Here is a 20,366-nt window from a genome sequence, read left to right on the forward strand (position 1 = left end):
GGAGACAGTGGGTTTGTGGGGAGTGACGTGGAGACAGTGGGTTTGTGGGGAGTGACGTGGAGACAGTGGGTTTGTGAGGAGTGACGTGGGGACAGTGGGTTTGTGCTGAGTGACGTGGAGACAGTGGGTTTGTGGGGAGTGACGTGGAGACAGTGGGTTTGTGGGGAGTGACGTGGAGACAGTGGGTTTGTGCGGAGTGACGTGGAGACAGTGGGTTTGTGGGGAGTGACGTGGAGACAGTGGGTTTGTGGGGAGTGACGTGGAGACAGCGGGTTTGTGGGGAGTGACGTGGGGACAGTGGGTTTGGGGGGAGTGACGTGGAGACAGTGGGTTTGTGCGGAGTGACGTGGAGACAGTGGGTTTGTGGGGAGTGACGTGGGGACAGTGGGTTTGTGGGGAGTGACGTGGAGACAGTGGGTTTGTGGGGAGTGACGTGGAGACAGTGGGTTTGTGGGGAGTGACGTGGAGACAGTGGGTTTGTGGGGAGTGACGTGGAGACAGTGGGTTTGTGGGGAGTGACGTGGAGACAGTGGGTTTGTGGGGAGTGACGTGGAGACAGTGGGTTTGTGCTGAGTGACGTGCAGACAGTGGGTTTGTGGGGAGTGACGTGGGGACAGTGGGTTTGTGCGGAGTGACGTGGAGACAGTGGGTTTGTGGGGAGTGACGTGGGGACAGTGGGTTTGTGGGGAGTGACGTGGAGACAGTGGGTTTGTGGGGAGTGACGTGGAGACAGTGGGTTTGTGGGGAGTGACGTGGAGACAGTGGGTTTGTGGGGAGTGACGTGGAGACAGTGGGTTTGTGCTGAGTGACGTGGGGACAGTGGGTTTGTGCGGAGTGACGTGGAGACAGTGGGTTTGTGCGGAGTGACGTGGAGACAGTGGGTTTGTGGGGAGTGACGTGGAGACAGTGGGTTTGTGCGGAGTGACGTGGAGACAGTGGGTTTGTGGGGAGTGACGTGGAGACAGTGGGTTTGTGGGGAGTGACGTGGAGACAGTGGGTTTGTGGGGAGTGACGTGGAGACAGTGGGTTTGTGGGGAGTGACATGGAGACAGTGGGTTTGTGGGGAGTGACGTGGAGACAGTGGGTTTGTGCTGAGTGACGTGGGGACAGTGGGTTTGTGGGGAGTGACGTGGGGACAGTGGGTTTGTGGGGAGTGACGTGGAGACAGTGGGTTTGTGGGGAGTGACGTGGAGACAGTGGGTTTGTGCTGAGTGACGTGGAGACAGTGGGTTTGTGGGGAGTGACGTGGAGACAGTGGGTTTGTGGGGAGTGACGTGGAGACAGTGGGTTTGTGGGGAGTGACGTGGAGACAGTGGGTTTGTGGGGAGTGACGTGGAGACAGTGGGTTTGTGGGGAGTGACGTGGAGACAGTGGGTTTGTGGGGAGTGACGTGGAGACAGTGGGTTTGTGCTGAGTGACGTGGAGACAGTGGGTTTGTGCGGAGTGACGTGGGGACAGTGGGTTTGTGGGGAGTGAGGTGGAGACAGTGGGTTTGGGGGGAGTGACGTGGAGACAGTGGGTTTGTGGGGAGTGACGTGGAGACAGTGGGTTTGTGGGGAGTGACGTGGAGACAGTGGGTTTGTGGGGAGTGACGTGGAGACAGTGGGTTTGTGGGGAGTGACGTGGAGACAGTGGGTTTGTGGGGAGTGACGTGGAGACAGTGGGTTTGTGGGGAGTGACGTGGAGACAGTGGGTTTGTGCTGAGTGACGTGGGGACAGTGGGTTTGTGGGGAGTGACGTGGGGACAGTGGGTTTGTGCTGAGTGACGTGGGGACAGTGGGTTTGTGCTGAGTGACGTGGGGACAGTGGGTTTGTGGGGAGTGACGTGGGGACAGTGGGTTTGTGGGGAGTGACGTGGAGACAGTGGGTTTGTGCGGAGTGACGTGGGGACAGTGGGTTTGTGGGGAGTGACGTGGAGACAGTGGGTTTGTGGGGAGTGACGTGGAGACAGTGGGTTTGTGCGGAGTGACGTGGGGACAGTGGGTTTGTGGGGAGTGACGTGGAGACAGTGGGTTTGTGCGGAGTGACGTGGAGACAGTGGGTTTGTGGGGAGTGACGTGGGGACAGTGGGTTTGTGGGGAGTGACGTGGAGACAGTGGGTTTGTGCGGAGTGACGTGGGGACAGTGGGTTTGTGGGGAGTGACGTGGAGACAGTGGGTTTGTGGGGAGTGACGTGGAGACAGTGGGTTTGTGGGGAGTGACGTGGGGACAGTGGGTTTGTGGAGAGTGACGTGGAGACAGTGGGTTTGTGCGGAGTGACGTGGAGACAGTGGGTTTGTGGGGAGTGACGTGGAGACAGTGGGTTTGTGGGGAGTGACGTGGAGACAGTGGGTTTGTGCGGAGTGACGTGGAGACAGTGGGTTTGTGGGGAGTGACGTGGGGACAGTGGGTTTGTGGGGAGTGACGTGGAGACAGTGGGTTTGTGCGGAGTGACGTGGGGACAGTGGGTTTGTGGGGAGTGACGTGGAGACAGTGGGTTTGTGCGGAGTGACGTGGAGACAGTGGGTTTGTGGGGAGTGACGTGGGGACAGTGGGTTTGTGGGGAGTGACGTGGAGACAGTGGGTTTGTGCGGAGTGACGTGGGGACAGTGGGTTTGTGGGGAGTGACGTGGAGACAGTGGGTTTGTGGGGAGTGACGTGGAGACAGTGGGTTTGTGGGGAGTGACGTGGGGACAGTGGGTTTGTGGAGAGTGACGTGGAGACAGTGGGTTTGTGCGGAGTGACGTGGAGACAGTGGGTTTGTGGGGAGTGACGTGGAGACAGTGGGTTTGTGGGGAGTGACGTGGAGACAGTGGGTTTGTGCGGAGTGACGTGGAGACAGTGGGTTTGTGGGGAGTGACGTGGGGACAGTGGGTTTGTGGGGAGTGACGTGGAGACAGTGGGTTTGTGCGGAGTGACGTGGAGACAGTGGGGTTGTGGGGAGTGACGTGGAGACAGTGGGTTTGTGGGGAGTGACGTGGAGGCAGTGGGTTTGTGCGGAGTGACGTGGAGACAGTGGGTTTGTGGGGAGTGACGTGGAGACAGTGGGTTTGTGCGGAGTGACGTGGAGACAGTGGGTTTGTGGGGAGTGATGTGGGGACAGTGGGTTTGTGGGGAGTGACGTGGAGACAGTGGGTTTGTGCGGAGTGACGTGGAGACAGTGGGTTTGTGGGGAGTGACGTGGAGACAGTGGGTTTGTGGGGAGTGACGTGGAGACAGTGGGTTTGTGCGGAGTGACGTGGAGACAGTGGGTTTGTGGGGAGTGACGTGGAGACAGTGGGTTTGTGCGGAGTGACGTGGGGAGTGGGTTTGTGGGGAGTGACGTGGAGACAGTGGGTTTGTGGGGAGTGACGTGGAGACAGTGGGTTTGTGGAGAGTGACGTGGGGACAGTGGGTTTGTGGGGAGTGACGTGGAGACTGTGGGTTTGTGGGGAGTGACGTGGAGACAGTGGGTTTGTGGGGAGTGACGTGGGGACAGTGGGTTTGTGGGGAGTGACGTGGAGACAGTGGGTTTGTGCGGAGTGACGTGGGGACAGTGGGTTTGTAGGGAGTGACGTGGAGACAGTGGGTTTGTGGGGAGTGACGTGGAGACAGTGGGTTTGTGGGGAGTGACGTGGAGACAGTGGGTTTGTGGGGAGTGACGTGGAGACAGTGGGTTTGTGGGGAGTGACGTGGGGACAGTGGGTTTGTGGGGAGTGACGTGGAGACAGTGGGTTTGTGGGGAGTGACGTGGAGACAGTGGGTTTGTGGGGAGTGACGTGGAGACAGTGGGTTTGTGCGGAGTGACGTGGGGACAGTGGGTTTGTAGGGAGTGACGTGGAGACAGTGGGTTTGTGGGGAGTGACGTGGAGACAGTGGGTTTGTGGGGAGTGACGTGGAGACAGTGGGTTTGTGCTGAGTGACGTGGGGACAGTGGGTTTGTGAGGAGTGACGTGGAGACAGTGGGTTTGTGGGGAGTGACGTGGAGACAGTGGGTTTGTGGGGAGTGACGTGGAGACAGTGGGTTTGTGGGGAGTGACGTGGAGACAGTGGGTTTGTGGGGAGTGACGTGGAGACAGTGGGTTTGTGGGGAGTGACGTGGAGACAGTGGGTTTGTGCTGAGTGACGTGGGGACAGTGGGTTTGTGGGGAGTGACGTGGGGACAGTGGGTTTGTGCTGAGTGACGTGGGGACAGTGGGTTTGTGCTGAGTGACGTGGGGACAGTGGGTTTGTGGGGAGTGACGTGGGGACAGTGGGTTTGTGGGGAGTGACGTGGAGACAGTGGGTTTGTGCGGAGTGACGTGGGGACAGTGGGTTTGTGGGGAGTGACGTGGAGACAGTGGGTTTGTGGGGAGTGACGTGGAGACAGTGGGTTTGTGCGGAGTGACGTGGGGACAGTGGGTTTGTGGGGAGTGACGTGGAGACAGTGGGTTTGTGCGGAGTGACGTGGAGACAGTGGGTTTGTGGGGAGTGACGTGGGGACAGTGGGTTTGTGGGGAGTGACGTGGAGACAGTGGGTTTGTGCGGAGTGACGTGGGGACAGTGGGTTTGTGGGGAGTGACGTGGAGACAGTGGGTTTGTGGGGAGTGACGTGGAGACAGTGGGTTTGTGGGGAGTGACGTGGGGACAGTGGGTTTGTGGAGAGTGACGTGGAGACAGTGGGTTTGTGCGGAGTGACGTGGAGACAGTGGGTTTGTGGGGAGTGACGTGGAGACAGTGGGTTTGTGGGGAGTGACGTGGAGACAGTGGGTTTGTGCGGAGTGACGTGGAGACAGTGGGTTTGTGGGGAGTGACGTGGGGACAGTGGGTTTGTGGGGAGTGACGTGGAGACAGTGGGTTTGTGCGGAGTGACGTGGGGACAGTGGGTTTGTGGGAGTGACGTGGAGACAGTGGGTTTGTGCGGAGTGACGTGGAGACAGTGGGTTTGTGGGGAGTGACGTGGGGACAGTGGGTTTGTGGGGAGTGACGTGGAGACAGTGGGTTTGTGCGGAGTGACGTGGGGACAGTGGGTTTGTGGGGAGTGACGTGGAGACAGTGGGTTTGTGGGGAGTGACGTGGAGACAGTGGGTTTGTGGGGAGTGACGTGGGGACAGTGGGTTTGTGGAGAGTGACGTGGAGACAGTGGGTTTGTGCGGAGTGACGTGGAGACAGTGGGTTTGTGGGGAGTGACGTGGAGACAGTGGGTTTGTGGGGAGTGACGTGGAGACAGTGGGTTTGTGCGGAGTGACGTGGAGACAGTGGGTTTGTGGGGAGTGACGTGGGGACAGTGGGTTTGTGGGGAGTGACGTGGAGACAGTGGGTTTGTGCGGAGTGACGTGGAGACAGTGGGGTTGTGGGGAGTGACGTGGAGACAGTGGGTTTGTGGGGAGTGACGTGGAGGCAGTGGGTTTGTGCGGAGTGACGTGGAGACAGTGGGTTTGTGGGGAGTGACGTGGAGACAGTGGGTTTGTGCGGAGTGACGTGGAGACAGTGGGTTTGTGGGGAGTGATGTGGGGACAGTGGGTTTGTGGGGAGTGACGTGGAGACAGTGGGTTTGTGCGGAGTGACGTGGAGACAGTGGGTTTGTGGGGAGTGACGTGGAGACAGTGGGTTTGTGGGGAGTGACGTGGAGACAGTGGGTTTGTGCGGAGTGACGTGGAGACAGTGGGTTTGTGGGGAGTGACGTGGAGACAGTGGGTTTGTGCGGAGTGACGTGGGGAGTGGGTTTGTGGGGAGTGACGTGGAGACAGTGGGTTTGTGGGGAGTGACGTGGAGACAGTGGGTTTGTGGAGAGTGACGTGGGGACAGTGGGTTTGTGGGGAGTGACGTGGAGACTGTGGGTTTGTGGGGAGTGACGTGGAGACAGTGGGTTTGTGGGGAGTGACGTGGGGACAGTGGGTTTGTGGGGAGTGACGTGGAGACAGTGGGTTTGTGCGGAGTGACGTGGGGACAGTGGGTTTGTAGGGAGTGACGTGGAGACAGTGGGTTTGTGGGGAGTGACGTGGAGACAGTGGGTTTGTGGGGAGTGACGTGGAGACAGTGGGTTTGTGGGGAGTGACGTGGAGACAGTGGGTTTGTGGGGAGTGACGTGGGGACAGTGGGTTTGTGGGGAGTGACGTGGAGACAGTGGGTTTGTGGGGAGTGACGTGGAGACAGTGGGTTTGTGGGGAGTGACGTGGAGACAGTGGGTTTGTGCGGAGTGACGTGGGGACAGTGGGTTTGTAGGGAGTGACGTGGAGACAGTGGGTTTGTGGGGAGTGACGTGGAGACAGTGGGTTTGTGGGGAGTGACGTGGAGACAGTGGGTTTGTGCTGAGTGACGTGGGGACAGTGGGTTTGTGAGGAGTGACGTGGAGACAGTGGGTTTGTGGGGAGTGACGTGGAGACAGTGGGTTTGTGGGGAGTGACGTGGAGACAGTGGGTTTGTGGGGAGTGACGTGGAGACAGTGGGTTTGTGAGGAGTGACGTGGAGACAGTGGGTTTGTGGGGAGTGACGTGGAGACAGTGGGTTTGTGGGGAGTGACGTGGAGACAGTGGGTTTGTGGGGAGTGACGTGGAGACAGTGGGTTTGTGGGGAGTGACGTGGGGACAGTGGGTTTGTGGGGAGTGACGTGGAGACAGTGGGTTTGTGCGGAGTGACGTGGAGACAGTGGGTTTGTGGGGAGTGACGTGGAGACAGTGGGTTTGTGCGGAGTGACGTGGGGAGTGGGTTTGTGGGGAGTGACGTGGAGACAGTGGGTTTGTGGGGAGTGACGTGGAGACAGTGGGTTTGTGGAGAGTGACGTGGGGACAGTGGGTTTGTGGGGAGTGACGTGGAGACTGTGGGTTTGTGGGGAGTGACGTGGAGACAGTGGGTTTGTGGGGAGTGACGTGGGGACAGTGGGTTTGTGGGGAGTGACGTGGAGACAGTGGGTTTGTGCGGAGTGACGTGGGGACAGTGGGTTTGTAGGGAGTGACGTGGAGACAGTGGGTTTGTGGGGAGTGACGTGGAGACAGTGGGTTTGTGGGGAGTGACGTGGAGACAGTGGGTTTGTGGGGAGTGACGTGGAGACAGTGGGTTTGTGGGGAGTGACGTGGGGACAGTGGGTTTGTGGGGAGTGACGTGGAGACAGTGGGTTTGTGGGGAGTGACGTGGAGACAGTGGGTTTGTGGGGAGTGACGTGGAGACAGTGGGTTTGTGCGGAGTGACGTGGGGACAGTGGGTTTGTAGGGAGTGACGTGGAGACAGTGGGTTTGTGGGGAGTGACGTGGAGACAGTGGGTTTGTGGGGAGTGACGTGGAGACAGTGGGTTTGTGCTGAGTGACGTGGGGACAGTGGGTTTGTGAGGAGTGACGTGGAGACAGTGGGTTTGTGGGGAGTGACGTGGAGACAGTGGGTTTGTGGGGAGTGACGTGGAGACAGTGGGTTTGTGGGGAGTGACGTGGAGACAGTGGGTTTGTGAGGAGTGACGTGGAGACAGTGGGTTTGTGGGGAGTGACGTGGAGACAGTGGGTTTGTGGGGAGTGACGTGGAGACAGTGGGTTTGTGGGGAGTGACGTGGAGACAGTGGGTTTGTGGGGAGTGACGTGGGGACAGTGGGTTTGTGCGGAGTGACGTGGAGACAGTGGGTTTGTGGGGAGTGACGTGGAGACAGTGGGTTTGTGCGGAGTGACGTGGAGACAGTGGGTTTGTGGGGAGTGACGTGGAGACAGTGGGTTTGTGGGGAGTGACGTGGAGACAGTGGGTTTGTGGGGAGTGACGTGGAGACAGTGGGTTTGTGGGGAGTGACGTGGAGACAGTGGGTTTGTGGGGAGTGACGTGGGGACAGTGGGTTTGTGGGGAGTGACGTGGAGACAGTGGGTTTGTGGGGAGTGACGTGGAGACAGTGGGTTTGTGGGGAGTGACGTGGAGACAGTGGGTTTGTGGGGAGTGACGTGGAGACAGTGGGTTTGTGGGGAGTGACGTGGGGACAGTGGGTTTGTGCTGAGTGACGTGGAGACAGTGGGTTTGTGGGGAGTGACGTGGAGACAGTGGGTTTGTGGGGAGTGACGTGGGGACAGTGGGTTTGTGGGGAGTGACGTGGAGACAGTGGGTTTGTGGGGAGTGACGTGGAGACAGTGGGTTTGTGCTGAGTGACGTGGAGACAGTGGGTTTGTGGGGAGTGACGTGGAGACAGTGGGTTTGTGCTGAGTGACGTGGAGACAGTGGGTTTGTGGGGAGTGACGTGGAGACAGTGGGTTTGTGCTGAGTGACGTGGAGACAGTGGGTTTGTGGGGAGTGACGTGGAGACAGTGGGTTTGTGGGGAGTGACGTGGAGACAGTGGGTTTGTGCTGAGTGACGTGGAGACAGTGGGTTTGTGGGGAGTGACGTGGAGACAGTGGGTTTGTGGGGAGTGACGTGGAGACAGTGGGTTTGTGCTGAGTGACGTGGGGACAGTGGGTTTGTGGAGAGTGACGTGGGGACAGTGGGTTTGTGGGGAGTGACGTGGAGACAGTGGGTTTGTGGGGAGTGACGTGGAGACAGTGGGTTTGTGCTGAGTGACGTGGAGACAGTGGGTTTGTGGGGAGTGACGTGGAGACAGTGGGTTTGTGCTGAGTGACGTGGAGACAGTGGGTTTGTGGGGAGTGACGTGGAGACAGTGGGTTTGTGGGGAGTGACGTGGAGACAGTGGGTTTGTGCTGAGTGACGTGGAGACAGTGGGTTTGTGGGGAGTGACGTGGAGACAGTGGGTTTGTGGGGAGTGACGTGGAGACAGTAGGTTTGTGCTGAGTGACGTGGGGACAGTGGGTTTGTGGAGAGTGACGTGGGGACAGTGGGTTTGTGGGGAGTGACGTGGAGACAGTGGGTTTGTGGGGAGTGACGTGGAGACAGTGGGTTTCTGGGGAGTGACGAGGAGACAGTGGGTTTGTGGGGAGTGACGTGGAGACAGTGGGTTTGTGCGGAGTGACGTGGAGACAGTGGGTTTGTGCTGAGTGACGTGGAGACAGTGGGTTTGTGGGGAGTGACGTGGAGACAGTGGGTTTGTGGGGAGTGACGTGGAGACAGTGGGTTTGTGGGGAGTGACGTGGAGACAGTGGGTTTGTGGGGAGTGACGTGGAGACAGTGGGTTTGTGGGGAGTGACGTGGAGACAGTGGGTTTGTGGGGAGTGACGTGGAGACAGTGGGTTTGTGGGGAGTGACGTGGAGACAGTGGGTTTGTGGGGAGTGACGTGGAGACAGTGGGTTTGTGGGGAGTGACGTGGGGACAGTGGGTTTGTGCTGAGTGACGTGGAGACAGTGGGTTTGTGGGGAGTGACGTGGAGACAGTGGGTTTGTGGGGAGTGACGTGGAGACAGTGGGTTTGTGCGGAGTGACGTGGAGACAGTGGGTTTGTGGGGAGTGACGTGGAGACAGTGGGTTTGTGGGGAGTGACGTGGAGACAGTGGGTTTGTGGGGAGTGACGTGGAGACAGTGGGTTTGTGGGGAGTGACGTGGGGACAGTGGGTTTGTGGGGAGTGACGTGGAGACAGTGGGTTTGTGGGGAGTGACGTGGAGACAGTGGGTTTGTGGGGAGTGACGTGGAGACAGTGGGTTTGTGGGGAGTGACGTGGAGACAGTGGGTTTGTGGGGAGTGACGTGGAGACAGTGGGTTTGTGGGGAGTGACGTGGAGACAGTGGGTTTGTGGGGAGTGACGTGGAGACAGTGGGTTTGTGGGGAGTGACGTGGAGACAGTGGGTTTGTGCTGAGTGACGTGGAGACAGTGGGTTTGTGGGGAGTGACGTGGAGACAGTGGGTTTGTGGGGAGTGACGTGGGGACAGTGGGTTTGTGGGGAGTGACGTGGGGACAGTGGGTTTGTGGGGAGTGACGTGGAGACAGTGGGTTTGTGGGGAGTGACGTGGAGACAGTGGGTTTGTGCTGAGTGACGTGGAGACAGTGGGTTTGTGGGGAGTGACGTGGAGACAGTGGGTTTGTGGGGAGTGACGTGGAGACAGTGGGTTTGTGCTGAGTGACGTGGAGACAGTGGGTTTGTGGGGAGTGACGTGGAGACAGTGGGTTTGTGGGGAGTGACGTGGAGACAGTGGGTTTGTGGGGAGTGACGTGGGGACAGTGGGTTTGTGCTGAGTGACGTGGAGACAGTGGGTTTGTGGGGAGTGACGTGGAGACAGTGGGTTTGTGGGGAGTGACGTGGAGACAGTGGGTTTGTGGGGAGTGACGTGGAGACAGTGGGTTTGTGGGGAGTGACGTGGAGACAGTGGGTTTGTGGGGAGTGACGTGGAGACAGTGGGTTTGTGGGGAGTGACGTGGAGACAGTGGGTTTGTGGGGAGTGACGTGGAGACAGTGGGTTTGTGGGGAGTGACGTGGAGACAGTGGGTTTGTGGGGAGTGACGTGGAGACAGTGGGTTTGTGCTGAGTGACGTGGAGACAGTGGGTTTGTGCGGAGTGACGTGGGGACAGTGGGTTTGTGGGGAGTGAGGTGGAGACAGTGGGTTTGGGGGGAGTGACGTGGAGACAGTGGGTTTGTGGGGAGTGACGTGGGGACAGTGGGTTTGTGCTGAGTGACGTGGAGACAGTTGGTTTGTGGGGAGTGACGAGGAGACAGTGGGTTTGTGGGGAGTGACGTGGGGACAGTGGGTTTGTGGGGAGTGACGTGGGGACAGTGGGTTTGTGGGGAGTGACGTGGAGACAGTGGGTTTGTGGGGAGTGCCGTGGAGACAGTGGGTTTGTGGGGAGTGACGTGGGGACAGTGGGTTTGTGGGGAGTGACGCGGAGACAGTGGGTTTGTGCTGAGTGACGTGGGGACAGTGGGTTTGTGGGGAGTGACGTGGAGACAGTGGGTTTGTGGGGAGTGACGTGGGGACAGTGGGTTTGTGCTGAGTGACGTGGAGACAGCGGGTTTGTGGGGAGTGACGTGGAGACAGTGGGTTTGTGGGGAGTGACGTGGAGACAGTGGGTTTGTGGGGAGTGACGTGGGGACAGTGGGTTTGTGGGGAGTGACGTGGAGACAGTGGGTTTGTGGGGAGTGACGTGGAGACAGTGGGTTTGTGGGGAGTGACGTGGAGACAGTGGGTTTGTGGGGAGTGACGTGGAGACAGTGGGTTTGTGGGGAGTGACGTGGAGACAGTGGGTTTGTGGGGAGTGACGTGGGGACAGTGGGTTTGTGCTGAGTGACGTGGAGACAGTGGGTTTGTGGGGAGTGACGTGGAGACAGTGGGTTTGTGCTGAGTGACGTGGAGACAGTGGGTTTGTGGGGAGTGACGTGGAGACAGTGGGTTTGTGGGGAGTGACGTGGAGACAGTGGGTTTGTGGGGAGTGACGTGGGGACAGTGGGTTTGTGCTGAGTGACGTGGAGACAGTGGGTTTGTGGGGAGTGACGTGGAGACAGTGGGTTTGTGGGGAGTGACGTGGAGACAGTAGGTTTGTGGGGAGTGAGGTGGAGACAGTGGGTTTGTGGGGAGTGACGTGGGGACAGTGGGTTTGTGGGGAGTGACGTGGAGACAGTGGGTTTGTGGGGAGTGACGTGGGGACAGTGGGTTTGTGCTGAGTGACGTGGAGACAGTGGGTTTGTGGGGAGTGACGTGGAGACAGTGGGTTTGTGGGGAGTGACGTGGAGACAGTGGGTTTGTGGGGAGTGACGTGGAGACAGTGGGTTTGTGGGGAGTGACGTGGGGACAGTGGGTTTGTGGGGAGTGACGTGGGGACAGTGGGTTTGTGGGGAGTGACGTGGAGACAGTGGGTTTGGGGGGAGTGACGTGGAGACAGTGGGTTTGTGGGGAGTGACGTGGAGACAGTGGGTTTGTGGGGAGTGACGTGGGGACAGTGGGTTTGTGGGGAGTGACGTGGAGACAGTGGGTTTGTGGGGAGTGACGTGGAGACAGTGGGTTTGTGGGGAGTGACATGGAGACAGTGGGTTTGTGCTGAGTGACGTGGGGACAGTGGGTTTGTGGGGAGTGACGTGGGGACAGTGGGTTTGTGCTGAGTGACGTGGAGACAGTGGGTTTGTGGGGAGTGACGTGGAGACAGTGGGTTTGTGGGGAGTGACGTGGAGACAGTGGGTTTGTGCTGAGTGACGTGGAGACAGTGGGTTTGTGGGGAGTGACGTGGAGACAGTGGGTTTGTGCTGAGTGACGTGGAGACAGTGGGTTTGTGGGGAGTGACGTGGAGACAGTGGGTTTGTGGGGAGTGACGTGGAGACAGTGGGTTTGTGGGGAGTGACGTGGGGACAGTGGGTTTGTGGGGAGTGACGTGGAGACAGTGGGTTTGTGGGGAGTGACGTGGAGACAGTGGGTTTGTGCGGAGTGACGTGGAGACAGTGGGTTTGTGGGGAGTGACGTGGAGACAGTGGGTTTGTGCGGAGTGACGTGGAGACAGTGGGTTTGTGGGGAGTGACGTGGAGACAGTGGGTTTGTGCGGAGTGACGTGGAGACAGTGGGTTTGTGGGGAGTGACGTGGAGACAGTGGGTTTGTGGGGAGTGACGTGGAGACAGTGGGTTTGTGGGGAGTGACGTGGAGACAGTGGGTTTGTGGGGAGTGACATGGGGACAGTGGGTTTGTGGGGAGTGACGTGGAGACAGTGGGTTTGTGGGGAGTGACGTGGGGACAGTGGGTTTGTGGGGAGTGACGTGGAGACAGTGGGTTTGTGGGGAGTGACGTGGAGACAGTGGGTTTGTGCTGAGTGACGTGGGGACAGTGGGTTTGTGGGGAGTGACGTGGAGACAGTGGGTTTGTGCGGAGTGACGTGGGGACAGTGGGTTTGTGGGGAGTGACTTGGAGACAGTGGGTTTGTGCGGAGTGACGTGGAGACAGTGGGTTTGTGCGGAGTGACGTGGAGACAGTGGGTTTGTGGGGAGTGACGTGGAGACAGTGGGTTTGTGGGGAGTGACGTGGAGACAGTGGGTTTGTGCGGAGTGACGTGGAGACAGTGGGTTTGTGGGGAGTGACGTGGAGACAGTGGGTTTGTGCGGAGTGACGTGGGGACAGTGGGTTTGTGGGGAGTGACGTGGAGACAGTGGGTTTGTGGGGAGTGACGTGGGGACAGTGGGTTTGTGCGGAGTGACGTGGAGACAGTGGGTTTGTGGGGAGTGACGTGGAGACAGTGGGTTTGTGCGGAGTGACGTGGGGACAGTGGGTTTGTGGGGAGTGACGTGGAGACAGTGGGTTTGTGGGGAGTGACGTGGGGACAGTGGGTTTGTGGGGAGTGACGTGGGGACAGTGGGTTTGTGGGGAGTGACGTGGAGACAGTGGGTTTGTGGGGAGTGACGTGGAGACAGTGGGTTTGTGCGGAGTGACGTGGGGACAGTGGGTTTGTGCGGAGTGACGTGGGGACAGTGGGTTTGTGGGGAGTGACGTGGAGACAGTGGGTTTGTGGGGAGTGACGTGGAGACAGTGGGTTTGTGGGGAGTGACGTGGAGACAGTGGGTTTGTGGGGAGTGACGTGGGGACAGTGGGTTTGTGGGGAGTGACGTGGGGACAGTGGGTTTGTGGGGAGTGACGAGGAGACAGTGGGTTTGTGGGGAGTGACGTGGGGACAGTGGGTTTGTGCTGAGTGACGTGGAGACAGTGGGTTTGTGGGGAGTGACGAGGAGACAGTGGGTTTGTGGGGAGTGACGTGGAGACAGTGGGTTTGTGGGGAGTGACGTGGAGACAGTGGGTTTGTGCTGAGTGACGTGGAGACAGTGGGTTTGTGGGGAGTGACGTGGAGACAGTGGGTTTGTGCTGAGTGACGTGGAGACAGTGGGTTTGTGGGGAGTGACGTGGAGACAGTGGGTTTGTGGGGAGTGACGTGGGGACAGTGGGTTTGTGCGGAGTGACGTGGGGACAGTGGGTTTGTGGGGAGTGACGTGGAGACAGTGGGTTTGTGGGGAGTGACGTGGAGACAGTGGGTTTGTGGGGAGTGACGTGGAGACAGTGGGTTTGTGGGGAGTGACGTGGAGACAGTGGGTTTGTGCGGAGTGACGTGGGGACAGTGGGTTTGTGGGGAGTGACGTGGAGACAGTGGGTTTGTGCGGAGTGACGTGGAGACAGTGGGTTTGTGCGGAGTGACGTGGAGACAGTGGGTTTGTGGGGAGTGACGTGGAGACAGTGGGTTTGTGGGGAGTGACGTGGAGACAGTGGGTTTGTGCGGAGTGACGTGGAGACAGTGGGTTTGTGGGGAGTGACGTGGAGACAGTGGGTTTGTGCGGAGTGACGTGGGGACAGTGGGTTTGTGGGGAGTGACGTGGAGACAGTGGGTTTGTGGGGAGTGACGTGGGGACAGTGGGTTTGTGCGGAGTGACGTGGAGACAGTGGGTTTGTGGGGAGTGACGTGGAGACAGTGGGTTTGTGCGGAGTGACGTGGGGACAGTGGGTTTGTGGGGAGTGACGTGGAGACAGTGGGTTTGTGGGGAGTGACGTGGGGACAGTGGGTTTGTGGGGAGTGACGTGGGGACAGTGGGTTTGTGGGGAGTGACGTGGAGACAGTGGGTTTGTGGGGAGTGACGTGGAGACAGTGGGTTTGTGCGGAGTGACGTGGGGACAGTGGGTTTGTGCGGAGTGACGTGGGGACAGTGGGTTTGTGGGGAGTGACGTGGAGACAGTGGGTTTGTGGGGAGTGACGTGGAGACAGTGGGTTTGTGGGGAGTGACGTGGAGACAGTGGGTTTGTGGGGAGTGACGTGGGGACAGTGGGTTTGTGGGGAGTGACGTGGGGACAGTGGGTTTGTGGGGAGTGACGAGGAGACAGTGGGTTTGTGGGGAGTGACGTGGGGACAGTGGGTTTGTGCTGAGTGACGTGGAGACAGTGGGTTTGTGGGGAGTGACGAGGAGACAGTGGGTTTGTGGGGAGTGACGTGGAGACAGTGGGTTTGTGGGGAGTGACGTGGAGACAGTGGGTTTGTGCTGAGTGACGTGGAGACAGTGGGTTTGTGGGGAGTGACGTGGAGACAGTGGGTTTGTGCTGAGTGACGTGGAGACAGTGGGTTTGTGGGGAGTGACGTGGAGACAGTGGGTTTGTGGGGAGTGACGTGGGGACAGTGGGTTTGTGGGGAGTGACGTGGAGACAGTGGGTTTGTGGGGAGTGACGTGGAGACAGTGGGTTTGTGAGGAGTGACGTGGAGACAGTGGGTTTGTGCGGAGTGACGTGGGGACAGTGGGTTTGTGGGGAGTGACGTGGAGACAGTGGGTTTGTGCGGAGTGACGTGGGGACAGTGGGTTTGTGGGGAGTGACGTGGAGACAGTGGGTTTGTGGGGAGTGACGTGGGGACAGTGGGTTTGTGCGGAGTGACGTGGGGACAGTGGGTTTGTGGGGAGTGACGTGGAGACAGTGGGTTTGTGGGGAGTGACGTGGAGACAGTGGGTTTGTGGGGAGTGACGTGGAGACAGTGGGTTTGTGGGGAGTGACGTGGAGACAGTGGGTTTGTGGGGAGTGACGCTGACCATTACCTGAGGCAGGGCTGCTAACCGTTGCAGTTTTCCTTCGTCTTTTCACATCCCCAGTGCACAGCGATCCAAGGTGAACACTTGTCTGTCTGCCGAGAAAAATGGAGAGCCTGAAGAAACAGCAACACCATCTAAACAGCTAACGTACGACACTGCCAACGCCATTCGCAGGGGATTGGGGCAAAAATGTAGACATCAATCAAGAATTGGGTGGGTATGAGATGCTTCAATAATTACCCCGTTCCCTTTGAACCCAGAGCTCACTGGACAGTGATCAGGAACAGGAGCCCTGGCTGATTTCCCTCTCTCTCTCTAACCCAGGGATCACTGGACAGTGATCAGGAGCAGGATCCCTGGCTGATTTCCCCGCTCTCTCTAACCCAGGGATCACTGGACAGTGACCAGGAGCAGGAACCCTGGCTGATTTCCCCTCTCTCTCTCTAACCCAGGGATCACTGGACAGTGATCAGGAGCAGGATCCCTGGCTGATTTCCCCGCTCTCTCTAACCCAGGGATCACTGGACAGTGATTAGGAGCAGGAACCCTGGCTGATTTCCCCTCTCTCTCTCTAACCCAGGGCTCACTGGGCGGTGATCAGGAGCAGGAACCCTGGCTTATTTCCTCTCTCTCTCGAACCCAGAGATCACTGGACAGTGATCAGGAGCAGGAACCCTGGCTGATTTCCTCTCTCTCTAACCCAGGGATCACTGGACAGTGATCAGGATCAGGAACCCTGGCTGATTTCCCCGCTCTCTCTAACCCAGAGATCACTGGACACTGATCAGGAGCAGGAGCCCTGGCTGATTTCCTCTCTCTCTCTAACTCAGGGATCACTGGACAGTGATCAGGAGCAGGAACCCTGGCTGATTTCCCCTCTCTCTAACCCAGGGATCACTGGACAGTGATCAGGAACAGGAGCCCTGGCTGATTTCCCTCTCTCTCTAACCCAGGGATCACTGGACAGTGATCAGGAGCAGGAACCCTGGCTGATTTCCCCTCTATCTAACCCAGGGATCACTGTACAGTGATCAGGAACAGGAGCCCTGGCTGATTTCCCTCTCTCTCTAACCCAGGGATCACTGGAGAGTGATCAGGAGCAGGAACCCAGGCTGATTTCCCCTCTCTCTCTAACCCAGGGATCACTGGACACTGATCAGGAACAGGAAGCCTGGCTGATTTCCCCTCTCTCTCTAACCCAGGGATCACTGGACAGTGATCAGGAGCAGGAACCCTGGCTGATTTCCTCTCTCTCTCTGAAACCCAGGGGTCACTGGGCAGTGATCAGGAGCAGGAACCCTGGCTGATTTCCCCTCTCTCTCTCTCTAACCCAGGGGTCACTGGACAGTGATCAGGAGCAGGAATCCTGGCTGATTTCCCCGCTCTCTCTAACCCAGGGATCACTGGACAGTGATCAGGAGCAGGAACCCTGGCTGATTTCCCCTCTCTCTCTCTAACCCAGGGATCACTGGACAGCGATCAGGAGCAGGAACCCTGGCTGATTTCCCCTCTCTCTCTAACCCAAGGATAACTGGACAGTGATCAGGAGCAGGAACCCTGGCTGATTTCCCCTCTCTCTCTCTAACCCAGGGATCACTGGACAGCGATCAGGAGCAGGAAGCCTGGGTGATTTCCCCTCTCTCTAACCCAGGGATCACTGGACAGTGATCAGGAGCAGGAAACCTGGCTGATTTCCTCTCTCTCTCTCTAACCCAGGGGTCACTGGACAGTGATTAGGAGCAGGAACCCTGGCTGATTTCCCCTCTCTCTCTAACCCAGGGATCACTGGACAGTGAATAGGAGCAGGAATCCTGGCTGATTTCCCCGCTCTCTCTAACCCAGGGATCACTGGACAGTGAATAGGAGCAGGAACCCTGGCTGATTTCCCCTCTCTCTCTCTAACCGAGGGGTCACTGGACAGTGATTAGGAGCAGGAACCCTGGCTGATTTCCCCTCTCTCTCTAACCCAGGGATCACTGGACAGTGAATAGGAGCAGCAATCCTGGCTGATTTCCCCGCTCTCTCTAACCCAGGGATCACTGGACAGTGATCAGGAGCAGGAACCCTGGCTGATTTCCCCTCTCTCTAATGCAGGGATCACTGGACAGTGATTAGGAGCAGGAACCCTGGCTGATTTCCCCTCTCTCTCTAACCCAGAGATCACTGGACAGTGATCAGGTGCAGGAACCCTGACTGATTTTCCCTCTCTCTCTAACCCAGGGATCACTGGACAGTGATCAGGAGCAGGAACCCTGGCTGATTTCCTCCCTCTATCTAACCCGGGGATCACTGGACAGTGATCAGGAGCAGGAACCCTGGTTGATTTCCCCTCTCTCTCTCTCTCTCTAACCCAGGGATCACTGGACAAATATCAAGAGCAGGAACCCTGGCTGATTTCCTCTCTCTCTCTAACCCAGGGATCACTGGACAGTGATCAGGAGCAGGAACCCTGGTTGATTTCCCCTCTCTCTCTCTCTCTCTCTCTCTCTAACGCAGGGATCACTGGACAGTGATCAGGAGCAGGAACCCAGGCTGATTTCCCCTCTCTCTCTTACCCACGGATCATTGGCAGTGATCAGGAGCAGGAACCCTGGCTGATTTCCCCTCTCTCTAACCCAGGGCTCACTGGGCAGTGATCAGGAGCAGGAACCTTGGATGATTCCCCCCACCCCCCCCTCTCTAACCCAGTGATCACTGGACAGTGATCAGAAGCAGGAACCCTGGCTGATTTCCCCCCTCTCTCTCTCTAACCCAGGGATCACTGGACAGTGATCAGGAGCAGGAACCCTGGCTGATTTCCCCTCTCTCTCTAATCCAGGGATCACTGGACAGTGATCAGGAACCCTGGCTGATTTCCCCCCTCTCTCTCTCTAACCCAGGGATCACTGGACAGTGATCAGAAGCAGGAGCCCTGGCTGATTTCCCCCCTCTCTCTCTCTAACCCAGGGATCACTGGACAGTGATCAGGAGCAGGAACCCTGGCTGATTTCCCCCTCTCTCTCTAACCCAGGGATCACTGGACAGTGAGTGGGAGCAGGAACCCTGGCTGATTTCCCCCCTCTCTCTCTCTACCCAGGGATCACTGGACAGTGATCAGGAGCAGGAACCCAGGCTGATTTCCCCTCTCTCTCTAACCCACGGATCATTGGGCAGTGATCAGGAGCAGGAACCCTGGCTGATTTCCTCGCTCTCTCTAACGCAGTGCTCACTGGGCGGTGATCAGGAGCAGGAACCCTGGCTGATTTCCTCTCTCTCTTTAACCCAGGGCTCACTGGGCAGTGATCAGGAACCCTGGCTTATTTCCTCTCTCTCTCTAACCGAGAGATCACTGGACAGTGATCAGGAGCAGGAACCCTGGCTGATTTCCTCTCTCTCTCTAACCCAGGGATCACTGGACAGTGATCAGGATCAGGAACCCTGGCTGATTTCCCCGCTCTCTCTAACCCAGAGATCACTGGACACTGATCAGGAGCAGGAGCCCTGGCTGATTTCCTCTCTCTCTCTAACCAAGGGATCACTGGACAGTGATCAGGAGCAGGAACCCTGGCTGATTTCCCCTCTCTCTAACTCAGGGATCACTGGACAGTGATCAGGAACAGGAGCCCTGGCTGATTTCCCTCTCTCTCTAACCCAGGGATCACTGGACAGTGATCAGGAGCAGGAACCCTGGCTGATTTCCCCTCTCTCTAACCCAGGGATCACTGGACAGTGATCAGGAACAGGAGCCCTGGCTGATTTCCCTCTCTCTCTAACCTAGGGATCACTGGACAGCGATCAGGAACAGGAAGCCTGGCTGATTTCCCCTCTCTCTCTAACCCAGGGATCACTGGACAGTGATCAGGAGCAGGAACCCTGGCTGATTTCCCCTCTCTCTCTAACCCAGGGATCACTGGACAGTGATCAGGAGCAGGAACCCTGGCTGATTTCCTCTCTCTCTCTGAAACCCAGGGGTCACTGGGCAGTGATCAGGAGCAGGAACCCTGGCTGATTTCCCCCCTCTCTCTCTCTAACCCAGGGGTCACTGGACAGTGATCAGGAGCAGGAATCCTGGCTGATTTCCCCGCTCTCTCTAACCCAGGGATCACTGGACAGTGATCAGGAGCAGGAACCCTGGCTGATTTCCCCTCTCTCTCTCTAACCCAGGGATCACTGGACAGCGATCAGGAGCAGGAACCCTGGCTGATTTCCCCTCTCTATCTAACCCAAGGATAACTGGACAGTGATCAGGAGCAGGAACCCTGGCTGATTTCCCCTCTCTCTCTCTAACCCAGGGATCACTGGACAGCGATCAGGAGCAGGAAGCCTGGGTGATTTCCCCTCTCTCTAACCCAGGGATCACTGGACAGTGATCAGGAGCAGGAACCCTGGCTGATTTCCCCTCTCTCTTTCTAACCCAGGGGTCACTGGACAGTGATTAGGAGCAGGAACCCTGGCTGATTTCCCCTCTCTCTCTAACCCAGGGATCACTGGACAGTGAATAGGAGCAGGAATCCTGGCTGATTTCCCCGCTCTCTCTAACCCAGGGATCACTGGACAGTGATCAGGAGCAGGAACCCTGGCTGATTTCCCCTCTCTCTAATGCAGGGATCACTGGACAGTGATTAGGAGCAGGACACCTGGCTGATTTCCCCTCTCTCTCTAACCCAGAGATCACTGGACAGTGATCAGGTGCAGGAACCCTGACTGATTTCCCTCTCTCTCTAACCCAGGGATCACTGGACAGTGATCAGGAGCAGGAACCCTGGCTGATTTCCTCCCTCTATCTAACCCGGGGATCACTGGACAGTGATCAGGAGCAGGAACCCTGGTTGATTTCCCCTCTCTCTCTCTCTCTCTCTCTCTAACCCAGGGATCACTGGACAAATATCAAGAGCAGGAACCCTGGCTGATTTCCTCTCTCTCTCTAACCCAGGGATCACTGGACAGTGATCAGGAGCAGGAACCCTGGTTGATTTCCCCTCTCTCTCTCTCTCTCTCTCTCTAACGCAGGGATCACTGGACAGTGATCAGGAGCAGGAACCCAGGCTGATTTCCCCTCTCTCTCTTACCCACGGATC

The 20,366-nt window shown here is 57.9% G+C and overlaps 1 protein-coding gene across 1 annotated transcript in view; it reads right to left on the reverse strand.

Moving 5' to 3' along the window:
• Positions 1-20,366, reverse strand: part of LOC140407727 (G patch domain-containing protein 2-like) — a 275,429-nt gene that overhangs the window by 47,714 nt on the left and 207,349 nt on the right. The window contains exon 5 of the mRNA XM_072495023.1: positions 15,316-15,401. Within this exon, the coding sequence (XP_072351124.1) occupies positions 15,316-15,401 (86 nt within the window). The remainder of the gene's footprint in view (positions 1-15,315; positions 15,402-20,366) is intronic.

The sequence above is a fragment of the Scyliorhinus torazame genome, chromosome 2, assembly GCF_047496885.1.
Source record: "Scyliorhinus torazame isolate Kashiwa2021f chromosome 2, sScyTor2.1, whole genome shotgun sequence".
NCBI lineage: Eukaryota > Metazoa > Chordata > Chondrichthyes > Carcharhiniformes > Scyliorhinidae > Scyliorhinus > Scyliorhinus torazame.